Consider the following 19,439-nt stretch of genomic DNA (forward strand, 5'->3'; position numbering starts at 1 on the left):
ATGTGGGGACAGATAAAAGTAGGAAAAGATTTTCTGTTAGTAATTTAGGGTCTAGATTGACATGACATTCTTTCTGCATCTCCTCGGCCTTTTCTGCCTCTTTCCCTTATACTTAAAGTTTCAGAACAGGGAACTGGGTAAGTTTTATACACGTTGAGACCAGCAAGTTCTTCCTTTCATCCTCTCCATCTTCCTGCTTCCCTTTCCATCTATTGATATATCTATTTATACACCATGTGTTAAGTGACAGTTTCTGATTCTGAGTAGTAGGACAGATCTACCTCCTTGGGAACTTTCACAGTCTTCTACTAACACTCATAAAATAGAAGTCATTTCTAAATGACCAAGTGGAAGTATAGTGTAAACCAAAACTTCTAGATGTAAGTAAGGGATGAAATGCAAGGAAGTGCATTTATTTATAAATTACATTTAATTCAAAGAATGAAACAGTAAAATAAACTTGGATTAATTAAAAATAAAAGCAGAAATAGATACCAAAACTACATAGTTGATCAGTATGGCCCAAAGCAGTTTTTGAAAAGTCTATTAAAGAAATATAATGGTGAAAACTCATCTAGAGTGCTTCCCTGGTGGCGCAGTGGCTGAGAGTCCGCCTGCCGATGCAGGGGACACGGGTTCGTGCCCCGGTCCAGGAAGATCCCACATGCCGCAGAGCGGCTGGGCCCGTGAGCCACGGCCGCTGAGCCTGCGCGTCCAGAGCCTGTGCTCCGCAACGGGAGAGGCCACAGCAGTGAGAGGCCCGCGTACCGCGAAAAAAATAATAATAATAATAAATAAATAAGTAAATAAATCCAGTATAAACACTGAGAACAAAATAACAAAAATATTTTTGCAAACTCTTAGAAAACTGAAAAACTATTACAACCAGTAACAGGAATCAGTAGGGCCTTTGCTGTAAGAGAAATTTAAAATTTTTATATGTCAGCAGTAACCAACAGAAAAGATAATGGTGGGTCACAAGCACGGAAGTCGCATTCTAGAGAAAGTGGAAATATACTATATAAAATACCTAGGATTATAAAGAAAAAAGAAGTGTATTTTAAATGTTAACAGCTCTCTCTGATCATGCATTTTTTGTTTTTTTCCATTGTGTATTATACATTTTCCACTGTGAATATTATTAAATGCTATTTTGAAAAGCTACTAGGATTGACATTGGTAACCATTATTTACTCTCCATTAACTTTTAGCATTTAATAAAACAAATTCATTTTCTTTTTAAATTCATAAACAGATATTCTGCCTCCATGGTGGCCTCTCCCCATCCATAGATACACTGGATCATATAAGAGCCCTGGATCGTTTACAAGAAGTTCCACATGAGGTAAACTTAGTTTTAATGAAAAAGAAAGCAATATAACCACATTGTGGTAACCCTAGATTAGTTAAATATGAATACTCATAACTTACGTCGCATACTTCCATTTTCTTTGCCAGGGCCCAATGTGTGATCTATTATGGTCAGATCCAGATGATCGTGGTGGGTGGGGTATTTCACCACGCGGCGCTGGCTACACATTCGGACAAGATATTTCTGAAACGTTTAACCATGCCAATGGTCTCACACTGGTTTCTCGTGCTCACCAACTTGTAATGGAGGTATGTCCTTTTCTTATAGGATGATGATCTCTGTTTCAAATAAATGTTTCTCTAATAAAGCTTCATGACTTAGAATGTCAGAAACATTCCTCCCCATTACCTAAATGAAAGGAAAAAAAACTTGGCTGATTTTAGCAAGTAGGGAAAGTACTAGTTGGCCAAAGTGAAATTATATATCACTTTTGTGATTAATTTAGACTTCAAGAAAAATTGCAAAAAAATAGTAACAAAAAATTCCTTTCTGTCCTACACTCAAATTCCTAAAATATAAATATTTTAATATTTGCTTTATCATTCTCTCTCCCGTCCTATTCGCCTTTCCCCTCACACATTACTTTTTTTTTTAGCTGTTTGAACGTCAGCTGAAGGTGAGATCCTCCTTTACATCCAAATTTCCATGTGTGTTTTGTAAAAATAAGGACTTTCTCCTAAATAACCACAGTATAGTTATCAAGGTCAGGAAATTTTCATTGATATAGTACCATTATCTAAGTGCTTTATTCAGGGAATTCCCTGGCGGTCCAGTGGTTAAGACTCTGTGCTTCCACTGCAGGGGGCACAAGTTTGATCCCTGGTCAGGGAACTAAGATCCCACAAGCCTCGCAGCACGGCCAAAAAAATAAAATAATAAAAAAATTTTTAAGTCTATAAACGCTTTAGTCAAATTTTTATTATCTCACCAATGTCCTCTATAGCAAAAATTTTTTATAGCGAAATTTAATAATGTGTGTGCGCCTATCATCTCATCCAGGATCATGCTGTATTCAGTCCCCTCGGATGTGGACATTCCTCAGATGTCCTTTGTTTTGCATAATCTTGACATTTTTGAAGACTACAAGCAATTTTATTTTGTAGAAATAGCCTTCATTTATGGTTTGGCTGATGTTTCCTTATGATTCGGGATGTGTGCTTTTGGCGGGCATATCACAGTATGATGATGTGTCCTTCTCGGCACATCGTATCAGGTCATGGGATCTTTCCCCGTGCTGGTGCTATTAACTAACTTGGATCACTTGGTTAAGGTGGTGCCTGCCACATTTCTCTACCATGATGTTACTATTCTTTAAACATTAAAAGAATATAAATAGAATATAATCCTTCCAAACCAGTAGGGAGTAGCTTCAAGATGTTAGAGAAAATTTCACTAACCCAACAGAGGCAGAAGGGGTAACAGCATGGTAATAAAGAACGTAGATTTGTACAGTAAAGATAAACCTCATTATAATCATAAGGAATGGGAATGGATAAAAATTTTTACTTACCTAAAATACTGAGAGTCTCAAATTGGATAAATAATCAAAAAATTCACCCATTATTTGGGATTTATCTAAAACATGATGATACCACAGACTAGAAATAGAGGGATGGAAAATGGTATATTAATACATCAATTAGATAATTATCCAAAATATAGTTAATAATATGAATCAGAAAGGGCTGTAAGACAGTAGTATATTTAGAAATAAAAAGAGGTATTTTGCTGATGAAAAGTGGCCCAGTTATATAGGAGAGAATAATTCTAAATTTTTATTTACCTAGTAATAGAGTCAAAGTATGTAAAGCAAAAATTGACATAATTTATGAGGAAGAATTGAGACATCTTCCATCATTGTGGGAGAAATCTGAATACACATCCTAGTCTCGATCTCAAGCATAGATTAAGCAGAAAAAGTTACTGAGCTCCATAGCTGGATCTCAGTGCAGGTGTACGTATTAAAGATGGACACCACATAAGGTAACACAGAAGACTGCATTTCCACAGAGAATACTCGTGTAACTTTTGAGTTTAGTTTTCTAAACTTAGCTCTGTCAACATTATGATTTTATGGTGAAATACTGATTTTTTTTTTTTTTTTTACATGCTGCAGGGATACAATTGGTGTCACGATCGGAATGTGGTTACCATTTTCAGCGCACCGAATTACTGTTATCGTTGTGGGAACCAGGCTGCTATCATGGAATTAGATGACACTTTGAAGTATTCCTTGTAAGTAACTTTAAATTTTAATTGTATGTAATCACTTTCAGAAGGAAAATTGCAACGTGGATTATTAAAGTTAGAGGTAGAGGAGTTTTGCTTCTGGAATAGCGGAGTGAGGAACATGGCAAACCCTCTCCCCAGTAGGAACAAATACTGGACTGGAAAATGTTATTTTAAACACTTGTTTCAAGTGTTTGGAATTTGTCCTAAATGTATACAGCAAATACAGAAACACTTATTCTGGATCTGCTAACTCTCAGTATAATACCAGAGTCTGTGGAATTTGAGTCACGAGTGTTTCCTCCTGTTTCCAGATCCCCTGTACAGAAACTACACTGCAGTCGTTCTGTCCCGGGTGGGTGTGGTCAAGAAGATGGGGCTTCTCCCCTCCCCCAGTTCCCAGTCCAGGGCTGTTGTTTCTCCCCCCTGGGGGGCAGGTGCCAGCATATCTCACCTGTCCCAGTCCAGGGTTACAGAGGCTCTGCTCCCAGTGGGTGCAGTCGGTCAGGCTGAGACTCCCTTCCCCTCCCTGGCTCCTAGGGTGGAGGCTCTGTTCCAGTCATGTGTGGCAGGCAGAAAATGCTGTCTCCCCAGTTCTTGCCTCAGTGCCTACTCGAGAACAGGGGATGTCACTAAGAAGTGGGCCATCATACCTGCCTGCAACTCCGGAACAGTGGCATAGAAGTTCTGTTCAGAGAGAGATGCAGAACAAAAAGTTCCTTACCTCTGCCTGAGGGGGCTGACCTTACTTAGAACAGAGGGTCAAGAATTGCACGCCTAAGTATTTTGTTGAAGACAGTGGGTATTATGGTGGAGACCAATGAAGAAGGCTCTCATAGCTCCCGTGATACTAGTAGCAACAAGCAAAAGAGGAGAGCAAGGAGAACTTTAACAGGTAAAAGCAGGGAAAGAGATAGTGAAGAAGAGCTTTCCTGAGATCATCACAGTCAACTCTGGGAGACAAGATGGCTGTGCACGTACATTAGGCTGTATCCACACAGGAGCAGTCAGACACATCATGGTCAAAATGTTGAGAGTCTAAAAGAAATAATCTTGAAGCAGTAAGAGAAAAATGACTTACAGGAGGGAACCTCAATTGAATAATCAGCTGACATTTCCTCAGAAAGGCAATGAAACATACTCAAAGTGCTGAAAATAAAAAACCAAGGTCATATCCAGCACAACTTCAGAGTGAACACAAAAGAAGGGCATACCCAGATAAACAAAAACTGAGGGAATTCAATGCTGGCAGACTTACCATACAAGATATACTAGAGGGAGCACTTCAGGCTGAAAGCAAATGATACCAGAAAGTAAGTCAGCTGCACACACAAGGTAGTAATAGTAGAAGATGGTAGAATTGCACCTTCTTAACTGATTTAAAAACCAGTTGCATGACACAGTAAGGATATATTTGTAGTATAATTGAACTTAAAAGAAACAGAATATATAGAAATGCAGCCGTAGATTTGATAGTAACAGCACAGAGGAGGTGGGTGGGAACAAAGCTGTACTAAAGAAGGAAGTAACACCAGATGGTAACTTGAATTAAAGGAAGAATATGAAGAAAATACAAATGAGAAGGTTATTTAACAAAATCTATAAATATACACTCACTCTCCTTCTCTCTCAGCTTCTTCAGGGTCATAAGAGTATATAAAATAGTAATTATATATTATAGTAATTATATTAAAAAGTGTATATAATAATTTTGGGGGTTTGTAACATATACTGTGTATAACAGCAATACCAAAAATGGGGAATGGAAATGGAAAGGAGCTATATGCTATCTAGGAGTAAATACCTCTTAAATCACTAGAATTTATAAATCTGAAGTAGAATTTCATAAGTTGTGTATTCTGAGTTCCAGAGCAACCACTAAAAAAGAAAAATAATGGTAAAGTTATTAAAGGAATTTAAATACTATGTTAGAAAATAATATTTTACTAAAAAGAAAGCAGTTAAAGCAGGAACCAATAAACAAAGAAAGGCATATTTAAAAAAAGAAAAGAAAATGGCAGGTATAAATCCAGTCATATCAATAACACTGAATGAGTCATCAACACAATGCAATCAAAGGGCAGAAATTATCAAGTTGGTGTTTTTGTTTTTAAATATCTAGCTTTATAATGTCTACAGGAAACATAATTTAGATTCAAAAACAAAAATAGGTTAAAAATAAAATGGTGAGAAAAGATACATCATGCAAATAGTAACCATAAAAGTGCTGGACTGGATATACTAATACCAGACCAAACAGATTTCAAACCAAAAACTGTTACTAGAAATAAAGAAGAACACTTCACAATGATAAAGAGTCAGACTATTAGGAAAATATATCATAAACGTATGCACTTAACAGTGGAGCCCTAGAATATACGAAGCAGAAATGAACAGAATTGAAGGAAGAAACAAATAGTTGGAGACTTTATTATGCCACCTGCAATAACAGAACTAGACAGAAGATCAGCAAGGAAATAGAAGACTTGAAAAACACTACAGCTTTACCTAACATCTGCAGAACACTCCACCAGGCAGTAGCAGAACACAGTTTTCTCAAACGCACATGGAACATTCTCCAACACTGACCATGTGCTTGGCTATAAACCCTACGCCTTAGAACATTTAAGATTGGAGTCATACAAAGTATGTTCTCCAGACACTGTGGGATGAAATCAGAAATCAATAACAAAAGAAAAACTGGAAAGTATACAAATAATTTGTATATACAAATAATTTATTTGTATATTTGTATACAAATATACAAACTAAGACACTCCTAAATAACTGGAAAATATACAAATAATTTGTATATACAAATAATTTATTTGTATATTTGTATACAAATATACAAATAAATATACAAATATACAAACTAAGACACTCCTAAATAACCTTTGCGGGGCAGGGGGGTGAAAGAAGAAATCACCAGGGAAATGAGAAGATACTTTGAGATGAGTGAAAATGAAAACACAGTGTACCAAAACCTGTGGGATACAGTGAAAGCAGTGTTTGCAGGGAAATTTATAGCTGTAAATGCCTGTATTAAAAGTCAGATAGAATTAGAAGTTGACAATATATAACCCAGAAGAGGGCTCTCACCAGAACTCACCCATGCTGGCACCCTGATCTCCAATTTCCAGCCTCCATAACCTAACTGTACACCTTAAGGACCTAGAAAAAGAAGAGCAAACTAAACTCAGTGCAAGCATATGGAAGGAAATAAAATTAGCAGTGGAAATAAAATGAAATAGTACAAAAACCGTAGAGAAAACCAACGGAACCAAAAGTTGTTTCTTTTTGACAAAATTGAAAAGCCTTAACTAGACTGGCCAAGAAAAAAAAAGAGTGAAGACTCACATTACCAAAATCCCCACAAGCCTTACTGAAAGAAGAAGAATTGTGAGGGAATACAATAACTATATGGCAACAAATTAGGTAACTTGGATAAACTGGACAAATTCATAGAAAGACAAAAAGGAAAACTACCAAAACTGACTCAGAAAATCTGAATAAACCTATAACAAATGAAGAAATTAAATTAATAATTTTAAGACTCCCTACAAAGAAAAGCCCAGGCCCAGTTGGCTTCACTGGTGAATTGACCAAATGTTTAAAAAGGAATTAACACCAGTCCTTCACAAAGACCTACAAAAAGAAGAGGAGGGATTACTTCCCAACCAATTCTTTAAAGATTGTATTACCTTAATACCAAAATCAAAGACATTTTAAGAAAACTACAGACCAATACTCTTTATGTGTATAGACACAAAAATCTGCAACAAAATATTAACCAAATCCATAAGTATATAAAAAGAATTATACACGGACCAAGTGGGATTTAGCCTAGGAATGCAAAGTTGGTTCAAAATATGAAAATCAGTTCTTGTAATAAACCATATTAATAAAGGACAAAAACCACATGATCTCATTAAGGCCAGAAAAAGTATTTGTCAAAATCCAGCACCGTTTCACAATAAAAGTATAGTTGACCCTTGAACAACATGGGTTTGAACTGTGTGAGTCCACTTGTGTGTGGATTTTTTTTTTTAGTACTCTATAAACACTGCAGCACTACAGGGGCTTTGGAACCACAAGTAGGGAGGAACCGCGTATACAGAGGGCTTGGCTTTAAGTTATACTCGGATTTTTAACTGCAGAGGGCTGGGACCCCAACCCCGTGTGGTTGAAGGGTCAGCTGTACTCAACCAGTCAAAGAAGGGAACTTTCTCATCCTGGTAAATGTCATCTACAGAAACCCCACAGCTAATTACATCATTCTTAATAGTGAAAGACTGAATGCTTTTCCTCTAAAATCTAAAACAAGCATGTCTGCTCTCTTTACTTCTATTCAACTGATAGTGATACTACAAACCGTTTATGCCAGACATGAACCAGACATCCTGTCTGCCTAAATCTTCACCGTAGCTCTGTGAGATAGTTTTATGAAAGAGAACACCTGCAGTGACCTACCCAGGGTCACTCCAGTCATAAAGAACACAGAAAAGGTGGGAGACGAGGACTGCTCTTTCTACCTCGGTGTCTTGTTCTTTATTGATTGGTTTGCCTGCAGCGTCAAATCCTTTAACCATTTGCTTTCTTTTTTGCCATTTATAGCCTTCAGTTTGACCCAGCACCTCGTCGTGGAGAGCCTCACGTGACCCGGCGCACCCCAGACTACTTTCTGTAAATTCCTCCAGGGAAAACCTGCCTTTGTATGTGGAAGTATACCTGGCTTTTTAAAATATATATATTTAGAAACAAAAGAAAAAAAAGCAACAGTAATCTGTGTGTTTCTGTAACAAATTGGGATCTGTCTTGGCATTAAACCATATCATGGACCAAACTGTGCCACACTAATGATGAGCATTTAGCACAACTTGAGACTGAGATGAGTTCAACGCTATGTTCTAGATCGGTCGGTCTTAACAGTTTGCCTGCTGTGTTTGTAGTAACCGCTTTCCTTGGGGCTGTTCAAGCAAAAGAGGTAACTAACTCCATCTCCGTTTGCACTTACTTGGAGATTTTAGTTAGAGTGTTTAACTGGCATGGATTAATAGGGCTGGATTTTTATTTTTAAGAAAAATTCACAAGCTAGCTTCCACTTAATTCATTACCGTGTATTTTATTGAAATGTATAATTAACTGAAAAAAAGATTCTTGGGAGTACGTTGTCATAACATTTAAAGAGATTTCCCTTCCTTTAAACTAAATTACTATTTTATGTTGATCTGCATATTTCTGTATATTTGTCATGACAGTGCTTGCATTCTGTTTGGTGTACTGAGCAAATAAACTTTCCATTTTAAACAAAAACATGTTGATTTACTGTGGTACACTTTAAATGAAAGTTTTACTCTTTTGTAACTTAGTATGAGATCTCTTGACCTGTAATAAACAGTTGTGTTGAGGTACTTTAAATGTAGCGTTCTTTGTTTAGGACTTATTTTCAGAAGAAAAAAATTTTTAAGAATACCTGATGACTCTTAGGCCACGGAAGACATTCTTATTACTAAACATCATTTCATTAGGTAATTTGTATTATTCACATTTTAAACTATGGATGATATGCTAAAAACTGTAGGATATCAAACGACTGGGTAGAATCTTTTAAAAACCAAAATGTTATTTTATCTTTACCTTTTGATGTAGAAATGAGAATAAATTAACCTCCACATAAAGTTTAGTACAAGTCGTCGTGCTGTTTAAATGTACAGCGTGAATTCCGGATGGCAGAAGGGAACGTGCTGAGTCTGCAGGGGGGAGATGATGGAAGACACAGAGGAAAACTAAACTCTTTTGTCTTTATATAAGAAAACAAGAAGGTAAAAATAGGTATAAACATCTCAAAATTATAATCAACGTAAATGAACTGTATTCTCTAGTTAGAAGACAAAGGGTAAGAGTTGGTTTTTTAGAAAATCCAGCTATATACCTGATTACAAGACACACACCAGATGCCAAGTGACTTGGATAGGTTGAAATTAGAAGATGGGATAGACCAAGAAAAGATACTAAAAGGAAAACTGGAGTAGCTATATAAATATTAAAATAGACTGAGACAAAATTTAAGAGCCTAGAACCAATACAAATAGTTATCTCATAATTCTAAACCTGAATGCATATACCAAAATAGCCTCAAATATGTTAAAAACAAAAAGCCTGACAAATGCAGAGAAAGCTTGACAAGTTTTCATTACAGTGGCAGATTTCAACTCTCTTCTCTGTTATTATAAAGTAAAATACAAAAACTGGAAGATTTGAACAACACATTTGAATAAGATTGATATAATAAACATATACATCTCTGTATCCTAACGGAATACACATTCTTGTCAAGTTTATATGGAACGTTTATAACAATTGGCAATTATTAGGCCATAAAGCAAGTCTCAAAAACTTTCAAAAAATTGACATTGTCTATGGTGCAATTAATTTAGAGGTTAATAGCAAAAATATTATTTATAGAAATACCTATATATTTTGAAACTTCAAAAATAAGGGTCAAAGAGGAAGTAAAGGAAATTTAAACTTCCATAAAACAGAATTTAGAAAAACTGGTTATGAAAATACATATAAAATTATGTGGATAAAATAGAATAACCAAAACAATTTTGAAAAACAAGAACAAAGAGCACGTTCACTTCCCTGTCAAAATTTAAGTTTCATAAAAGTACAGTTTTCAAGACAGTGTAGTATAGGACTTCCCTGGTGGCACAGTGGTTAAGAATCCACCTGCCAATGGAGGGGACACAGGTTCGATCCCTGGTCCGGGAAGATCCCACGTGCCATGGAGTAACTAAGCCCATGTGCTACACGTGCTGAGCCTGCGCTCTAGAGCCCACGAGCCACAACTGCTGAAGCCCACACACCTAGAGCCTGTGCTTCTCAACAAGAGAAGCCACCACAATGAGAAGCCCACGCATTGCAACGAAGAGTAGCCCCTGCTCACCACAACTAGAGAAAGCTTGCACGCAGCAACAAAGACCCAACACAGCCAAAATGTAAGGATGGACATAGAGATCAATGAACAGAATTGAAAGTCCAGAAATAAATCCTTACATTTATAGTCAAATAATTTTCAGCAAAAATAGCTAGGCAATTCATTAAGGGAAGGATTGTTCAACAAATGGTGTTAGGAAAATTGTTATATGCAAATGCAAAAGGATGAACTTAGATGCTTACCTCCCATCATACAAAAAAATTCACTAAAAATGGATCAAACTTTAACAAGAAAATACAGAACCTCTTTGACAACGTGGGTTAAGCAGAGATTTCTTAAATAACACCAAAAGAATGGTACACAAAAATTTTAAGTTGATAAACTGGACCGTGAGAGAATTCAAAACTTTTGTGCTTCAAATGACAGAATTAAATGAAAAGACATACACTGAAAGAAAATATTTGCATCACACATCTGATAAAAGACTTGTATCCAGATTTTAAAAGAATTCTTACCACTCAATAAGACAATCAGAACATGGGCAGAAGATGTGAAAAGACATTTCAGCAAAGAAGATATGCAAATAGTTAATAAATACATGAAAAGATCAACATCATTAGTCATTAGGGAAATGTAAACTAAAAACACAATTGAGATATCACTTCACACCCATTAGAAAGGGTATAATAAATAAGCCTTTCTTATTTATGAACAAATAACAAATATTGGTGAGAATGTGGAAGAGTTGGAGCCCTCCCACATTGCTATTGATAAATGTAAAATGGTGCAGCCACTTTGGGAAACTTGACAGCTTCTTAAATGTAAAGTAACTATGACCCAGCAATTCCACTCATTCATAGCTACCCACGTATATGGTTAAAATACATGTTCAGGGCTTCCCTGGTGGCGCAGTGGTTGAGTCCACCTGCCGATGCAGGGGACACGGGTTCGTGCCCCGGTCCGGGAAGATCCCACATGCCACGGAGCGGCTGGGCCCGTGAGCCATGGCCGCTGAGCCTGCGCATCCAGAGCCTGTGCTCCACAACGGGAGAGGCCACAACGGTGAGAGGCCCACGTACCGCAAAAAAAAAAAAAAAAGTTCCTACAAAGACATACATGCAAATGTTCACAGCAACATTAATTATAATAGCTGAAAGCTGGAAACATTCTAAATGTCCATCAACTGTTCAAGTGGATAGACAAAAATGTTATACAATAGTAAACCAGCATTAATAAAAAGTAGTGAACTGAAACATAATACAACATGGATGAACTTCAAAACACGCTAATGAAAGAAGCCAGACATGACAAACTACACATATTCCATTTCTATGAGATGCCCAGAAAAGGCAAATTTATGGAGAAAGAAGGAGATTAGCCCCTGGGACTTCCCTGGTGGTCCAGTGGTTTAGACTCCACGCTCCCAATGTAGGGGGCCCAGGTCGATCCCTGGTCAAGGAACTAGATCCCCAATGCCACAACTAAAAGATCCTGCATGAGGCAACTAAAGACCTGGCGCAGCTAGCTGAATGAATGAATGAATGAATGTCGTTGCCTGGCCAGTGGGAATGGGAATTAACTGTAAATGGGCATGAGGGTTCTTGTTAGAATGATGAAAATGTTCTAAAACTGGTTTATGGTCATGATTGCGCCTTTTGGTAAATTTACCAAAAATCTTTACCCTTGAAATGGGAATATTTCATATGTAAAATATACCTCAATGAAGCTGTTTACAGAAACAAAACTTGTGCAGTGCAAGCAAACCAGGCTTTACAGGGAAATTTATAACTAAATGCTTGTATTGTAACAGAGGAAAAGCTGAAAATTGAGCTAAGTGTTTACTATTCCATAAAAGTTAAAAGGTTAAGAGCAAATATCGAAAGAAAAGATTCAAAAGAAAATATCAACAGAACCAAAGTTGGTACTTGAAAAGATTAATAAAATGAAGGAAAACATTCAGGGGCACAAACAAAAGCACGAATTTGCAGAATAAAAGAGAAGTGATTAAAAAGTCTAGAGGGTACTATGAATAATATTTGCCAATAAATTTGAAAACTGAGCAAAAAAGAAGTACTGAGCAAATTACTAGGGTATTTTGACCTTATCAAACTGACTCAAGAATAAATGGAGGGGGGCTTCCCTGGTGGTGCAGTGGTTGAGAACCCGCCTGCCAATGCAGGGGACACGGGTTCGAGCCCTGCCTGGGAGGATCCCACATGCCGTGGAGCAGCTGAGCCCGTGTGCCACGGCTGCTGGGCCTGCGCTCTGGAGCCCGCGAGCCACAACTACTGAGCCCACGTGCCACAACTACTGAAGCCCACGTGCCTGGAGCCCGTGCTCCGCAACAAGAGAGGCCACCGCAGTGAGAAGCCCGCACACCACAACGAAGAGTAGCCCCTGCTCGCCGCAACTGGAGAAGGCCTGCACGCAGCAATGAAGACCCAACGCAACCAAAAATAAATAAATAAATAATACACTTAAAAAAATTTTAAAAATAAATAAATGGAGGGCTTCCCTGGTGGCACAGTGGTTAAGAATCTGCCTGCCAATGCAGGGGACACGGGTTCGAGCCCTGGTCTTGGAAGGTCCCACATGCCACGGAGCAACTAAGCCTGTGAGCCACAACTACTGAGCCTGCGCATCTGGAGCCTGTGCTCCACAACGGGAGAGGCCGCAACAGTGAGAGAGGCCCGCGCACCACGATGAGGAGTGGCCCCTGCTCGCCGCAACTGGAGAAGGCCCTCGCACAGAAACGGAGACCCAACACAGCCAAATAAATAAATAAATAAATAAATAAAATTTAAAAAAAGAGATAGAAACCTAAACACTACTTTTTTTTTTTTTTTTTGCGGTACGCGGGCCTCTCACTGTTGTGGCCTCTCCCGTTGCGGAGCACAGGCTCCGGACGCGCAGTCTCCGGACGCGCAGGCTCAGCGGCCATGGCTCACGGGCCAAGTCGCTCTGCGGCATGTGGGATCTTCCTGGACCGGGGCATGAACCCGCGTCCCCTGCATCGGCAGGCGAACTCCCAACCACTGCGCCACCAGGGAAGCCCTAAACACTACTTTTAAAAAAACACTACATAGAGAACAGACCTGTGGTTGCCAAGGGGGAGGAGGGGAGGGGAGGGATGGATTGCGAGTTTGGGACTAGCAGATGCAAACTATTATATATAGAATGGATAAACAACACGTCCTATTGTATATTCAACATCCTGTAATAAACGATAATGGAAAAGGAAAAAAAATGGAGTCTAACTACTGTTACTATTAAAGAAATTGAATCACTCATTTAAATCTTACAAAGACTACACTAGGTACCAATGGTCATACTAGTGTTATTCACAATAGCCGAAAGGTGGAAAAAACCCAGATGTCCATCAACTGGCAAGTAAAGAAAATATGGTATATACGTACAATGGAATATTATTCAACCATGAAAAGGATAGATTCTGATATATGCTACAACATGGATGACCCTCAAAGACATGCTAAGTGCAACAAACCAGGCACAAAAAGACAAATACTGTTTAATTCCACTTATATGAGGTGCCTAGAATAGGCCAATTCACAGACACAGAAGGTAGAATAGAGATTACCAGGGGCTGGGGAAGGAGGGAAGGGGAGTTACTATTTAATGTGTAGTATGTTTGCGATGACGAAAAAGTTCTGGAAATTGTTGGTGGTGATGGCTGCACACCATTGTGAATGTGCTTAACGCCACTGAATTATATACTTTAAAATGGTTAAAATGGTAAATTCTGTATATTTTACAATAAATTTTTTTTCTTTTTAGAATCAGCTTGTTATAGTCACACGCATAGGAGAAGAAAAAAAACAAAAACCTGCTGGGCTTTCGACCGGGACTGTAGTACCTATCACTTTGGGGAGAAGAGATGTTTTCACATGGAGTCTTCCACTCCATGGAGATTGCATATACCTCCTTTAAGTCTTCCTTAATTTCTCTCAACATCGTATTATACTATTTGGGGTATTATATTTGGTGTATAAATCTTGCCATCTAGGGCTTCCCTGGTGGCGCAGTGGTTGAGAGTCCGCCTGCCAATGCAGGGGACACGGGTTCGTGCCCCGGTCTGGGAAGATCCCACATGCCACGGAGCGGCTGGGCCCGTGAGCCATGGCCGCTGAGCCTGCATGTCTGGAGCCTGTGCTCCGCAACGGGAGAGCCACAACAGTGAGAGGCCCGTGTACTGCAAAAAAACAAAAACAAAAAATCTTGCCATCTAACCGTATTTCATTTAATTAATTAATTTATTTATTTTTGCGGGTTTTTTGTCTCTGGGGTCCTACCAACCTCAACACTTGGAATCCTACACATGTTGGAACCAGGAGAAACCTTAAAAGTCATGTAGCTATTGCCTTCCTCCCACCTTTTCCAGAAGGGTTGATCGTGGTCCAGTTTTCATGTATTTGCCAACAATTTCAATCTTACGTCTCCAGTCACAATTTCTCCTCTGAACTCCAGACCTAGTTAGCTGCTTCTGCAGCCCCTCATCCTGGATGCCCCATGGTACCTGAATCTGAACATGTCCAGAACTGGGCTCAGCACCTCCCCGACCTGGTCCTCCTCCAGGCTCCCCTGACCTGCGTGAAGAACATCACCACCACCCCCTGCTGCCAGGGCCACAATTTTGGGAGGCCCTTTGCCACCTCCTATGGCATCCCACCGCCAATCAAACATCAAGGTTACTAGTTTCTTCTGCCTAAATCACAAAATCTCTCCAAGTCCCCTCTGCCTCCTTAAGTTTAAATGTCCCATGGCTCTCAATGGACCCCTGCAAAAGAATCCTCATTAAATCCCCCAAATCTGTTCTTTCCTTGTTCCAATCCATGTTCCCTGAAGCCAGAATGCCTTTAAAAAATGCTACTTTCTCATTTAACTCCTTTGTTGATAGGCTTCCAACAGCTCTACTTTAAAAAAAATTATTATTATTATTATTATAGTTAACTTACTGAAAATTTATTACATCCTAGGACCTGTTCTAAGGACTTTATACATAGTAACTCAGTTAATCCTCACAACTCTAAATATCCCCATTATACAGATGAGGAAACTGAGGCTTAGAGAAGCACCTATCTAAGGCTTTTGCATCAGCTCTTTCCCCATTCTTGACTCTTTGATCTGGATGACTGCTATTCAAACTTCAGATGGATACCTTGGGGAGCATTCTAGGACCTCCCTCACGAGGTCAGGCCCTCCTATGACACACATCCCAGTTTGTAATTATATATTGTTTTGGTGGTGGAGGATCACTGGATTGATGTCTGCCACCCCAATCGGCTTTAAATTCTATGTTTTACTCTTCGCTGTGTCCACAGTATTTGACATGTAACAAACTCTTGCTCAGTATTTGTGAAATGGATGGATGAAAAGGGTTTTCAATCAGAGGGGGAATGTGGTCAGATGTGCTTTAGAAGGATTTCTCTAATGTGAAAGTTTGGAGGTGGTGAGACCCAGTCGCTGCCAGCCACTGGATTCAGGAGTGAAGAGGGTTGTCTGGAGGAGGGGAATGGCCACGGGGATGGAGAGCAGACGGTGAACCTGGGGAGGGTTTAGGAGGAAGATAGGGCAGGCCCTGATAATTAAATGGATGGAGGAGAGGACAAGGGAGGGGTCAAGAGTGACTCCCACGTTTCTGGCTTAGACACCTGGTACCTTGACTCCAGGTGGGGAGCACCTGGGAGGAACGAGGCAGGGGGGGTTGGCAGAGCAGGTGGTCCCTAGACCAAGTCAACAGAAACATGGAAAAGTTCTCAAAATCTTTGTGCCCAAACTCTATCTAGCTCGGTCCTGTGTACTTGTCCAGTCTCACCCCAGACTCAGGGCACGTAGCCCACAGCTCCTCTCCCAAGCTCCACTCTTTCTCCTCGCAGGGGGCCTTTGAGACCCAGCTTCAAGAACATCTCCTCTGGGATCCCTCCCCAGTCCCTCCACCCCTTCCTGAGATTAACATGTTCTTTGCTGTTTCCGGGATTCACTGTATCAGAAATGTTTCTCTGCCTATCTCTCCTATTTGATTTTAAAATGCTGTTGTAAAACATGATACCATTCTATTTTAATTTCTAATTGTTTACTGATAATAAATAAAAATAAAAGTGATTTTTAAAGTATCGTCCTTGTATCCAGTAGCCATATTAAAGACACTTTTTTTTTTTTTGCGGTACGCAGGGCTCTCACTGTTGTGGCCTCTCCTGTTGCGGAGCACAGGCTCCAGACGTGCAGGCTCAGCGGCCATGGCTCACGGGCCCAGCCGCTCCACGGCCTGTGGGATCCTCCCGGACCGGGGCACGAACCCGTGTCCCCTGCATCGGCAGGCGGACTCCCAACCACTGCGCCACCAGGGAAGCCCAAGACACTTAATTCTTATACTTAGAAATTACTTTGGATTTTTTTAAATTACAAAATCATGTTGTCTGTGAATACAAAACTCTTTACTTCCTTCCTAATCTTTGTGACTTTTCTTACAAGTTTCATCATTGTATTAGCTAAGACAACCAATATTTCATATTAGCTGTAGGTTTTTTTGGGGAGGTGTTTATCCATTACCACTGTTTTTTTAGGGCTACATACAGTTGGGTGCTATTCTTTAAATCCAATTTAGGGACTTCCCTCGTGGTCCAGTGGGTAAGACTCCACGCTCCCAATGCAGGGGGCCTGGGTTCAATCCCTGGTCAGGGAACTAGATTCCACATGCATGCCGCAACTATGAGTTCGCATGCCTCAACTAAAGATCCCGCATGCCGCAACTAAGACCCGGGGCAGCCAAAATAAATAAATAAATAAATATTTTAAAAAATAAATCCAATTTAACACTCTGTCTTTAACTGGGGGTATTTAGACTATTTACAATTAATGTGATTATCAATACAGTTAAGTCTATCATCTTGCTCTTTGTTTTCTATTTGTCCCATACATTTTTTTTCTTAATTCTTCTGGATTAATTAAATATTTTGTATTCCATTTATCTTTTTAGTGGCTTATTAGCTTACTGTTTTGTCACTCTAAGTGGTAGCTTTAGGATTTGTGGTATACCTTTAACTTAACACAGTCTATCTTCAATAATATATCATGCCACATACCGTATAAGAACCTTATAATATTTCTGTTTATCCCTGCCCAAACTTTGTGCTATTGTCATACATGTTGCTTTTGCACATATTAAAAATCACAGGGACTTCCCTGGCGGTCCAGTGGTTAAGACTCCACGCTTCCAATGCAGGGGGCACAGGTTTGATCCCTGGTCGGGGAACTAAGACCCCACATGTGGTGCAATGCTGTGTGGTGCTGGGGGGGGAATGGGGGGAAGAGAGACCAAAAAAATTTTTTTTAATGAGAAATAAAAATCACATAGAACGTTACTGCTTTTGTTTAAACAGTAGATTATTATTTAAAGGGATATAAATAATAAAAATCTTTAAGAATTTTATGTATTTAGTCATTTAAATATAGACTATTTCCAGGGCTCCTCACGCCTTTGTTTAGATTCATATTTCACTCTGGTATAATTATTCTTCTGCCTTAAAGATTTACTTGTAGTGCAAGTCTGCTGGTGATGAATTCCTTCAGCTTTTGTATGTCTTAAAAAATATTTCTCCTGCCTGACAGCCTTTTTGGATGTCCAATGCTGCACCTGGCAACTGAAATCTGATTTTTCTTTCTTTTCTTTTTCTGCCAAAATGATTTTTTTTTTTTTGGCCATGCCACATGGCTTGTGGGCTCTTAGTTCCACATCCAGGGATTGAACCCGGGCCCACGGCAGTGAGAGCACCGAGTTCTAACCACTGGACTGCCAGGGCATTCCCTCATGATTCAATTTTTGAAAGATATTTTCACTAGGTATAGAATTCAGTGTCACTCACAGTCTCAGAGCCTCAGGCGTATGGAGGCCTCAGATTCCACTAACGGCGGGCTGGCTGCTGTTACCTTGTGCTCAGGGCAGGGGCTGGGTGTTAGGCTTCCTGTGTCCCCCTCAGCTTTCCATGGTCCCCACATACCTGTATCAGAGAGAGGGTCCTCCTCCATGCTCTGACCCCGCTCCCGGTTGTAGACAGCTGTTGCTTGTGGCTGGGTGCTAAACTCGTGGTAGGAGCAGGTGACACGCCGTTTGTTCCAATTCGGCCTCAAATCTCAGGCAGGCCCTTTGTACTTTGGCTTCAGGGGTGAGGTTTTCTTGGCATTCCTGTTCCTCCTACCTGTGGCGTCCAAACTCGGGCTGATAACTGTGGTGGGTCTGGGGTGCTTGTTCTTTGCGCCACCCGTAGCAGGACAGCCATCATCTGGTATCTGTATCTGCCCCTCCCCCAGCAGCAGAGACTTTCTGCTTCTACCCTTCCCCCAGCAGCAACAAGTCTTCGCCTGCGTCCTGGAAGAGGAAGGTGGGTTTTGCTTTTACTGTTTCTCTAGAAACAGTAAATCTTTGCCAGTGTCCTGTGGCCACAGTACCTGGTGTACCACCCCCAGCACCTTAAGACTTCGGCTCTGCGGGGGAGAAGGATCCCGGGAAGCTAGTGGGGCTTTGAGCTTGTTCCTGCACAGGCACCAATCACCTCCTCGTTTGCACGGAGGTCGGCAGTGCTCTCTCTCCTTCTGGCAGACACCTGGTGAAGGCGGAGGGAGGGCGAACAGCTTTCAGGTGAGTGGGAACCGCCTTTGCGTCTGAGCACTGGCTTCAAGGCACATGACCTGTGCACTCACAAACAGCCCACGCTTAGAAGGTCCTTGCGTCTGGTTTCACGCTCTGCTGTCACCATCCTGAAGTCTTCATTTTTGAGCAAGCGTTCTCGTATTTTCATTTCGCGCTAAGACCCACAAATTAAGTAGCCAGTCCTGTTCCAAAGTGATGCAATAGCCCACGCTTAGCTTTTACAAATGTTA

General features: G+C 40.1%; 1 protein-coding gene and 1 long non-coding RNA gene across 2 annotated transcripts in view; one reads left to right on the top strand and one right to left on the bottom strand.

Moving 5' to 3' along the window:
- Positions 1-5,828, bottom strand: LOC132417551 (uncharacterized). Its single transcript, XR_009517871.1, has 3 exons — positions 4,056-5,828; positions 1,432-2,970; positions 1-721 (listed from the first exon to the last, which is right to left on the bottom strand). It is a non-coding gene; the product is annotated as an uncharacterized lncRNA (long non-coding RNA).
- Positions 1-9,088, top strand: part of PPP2CB (protein phosphatase 2 catalytic subunit beta) — a 31,040-nt gene extending 21,952 nt beyond the window's left edge. The window contains exons 4-7 of the mRNA XM_060001205.1: positions 1,256-1,345; positions 1,459-1,620; positions 3,489-3,607; positions 8,219-9,088. Coding sequence (XP_059857188.1) covers positions 1,256-1,345; positions 1,459-1,620; positions 3,489-3,607; positions 8,219-8,291 — 444 coding nt within the window. The 3' untranslated portion in view covers positions 8,292-9,088. The remainder of the gene's footprint in view (positions 1-1,255; positions 1,346-1,458; positions 1,621-3,488; positions 3,608-8,218) is intronic.
- The last annotated feature ends 10,351 nt before the right edge of the window (positions 9,089-19,439 follow it).

Source organism: Delphinus delphis, chromosome 21 (assembly GCF_949987515.2).
Source record: "Delphinus delphis chromosome 21, mDelDel1.2, whole genome shotgun sequence".
In the NCBI taxonomy this organism is placed as follows: domain Eukaryota; kingdom Metazoa; phylum Chordata; class Mammalia; order Artiodactyla; family Delphinidae; genus Delphinus; species Delphinus delphis.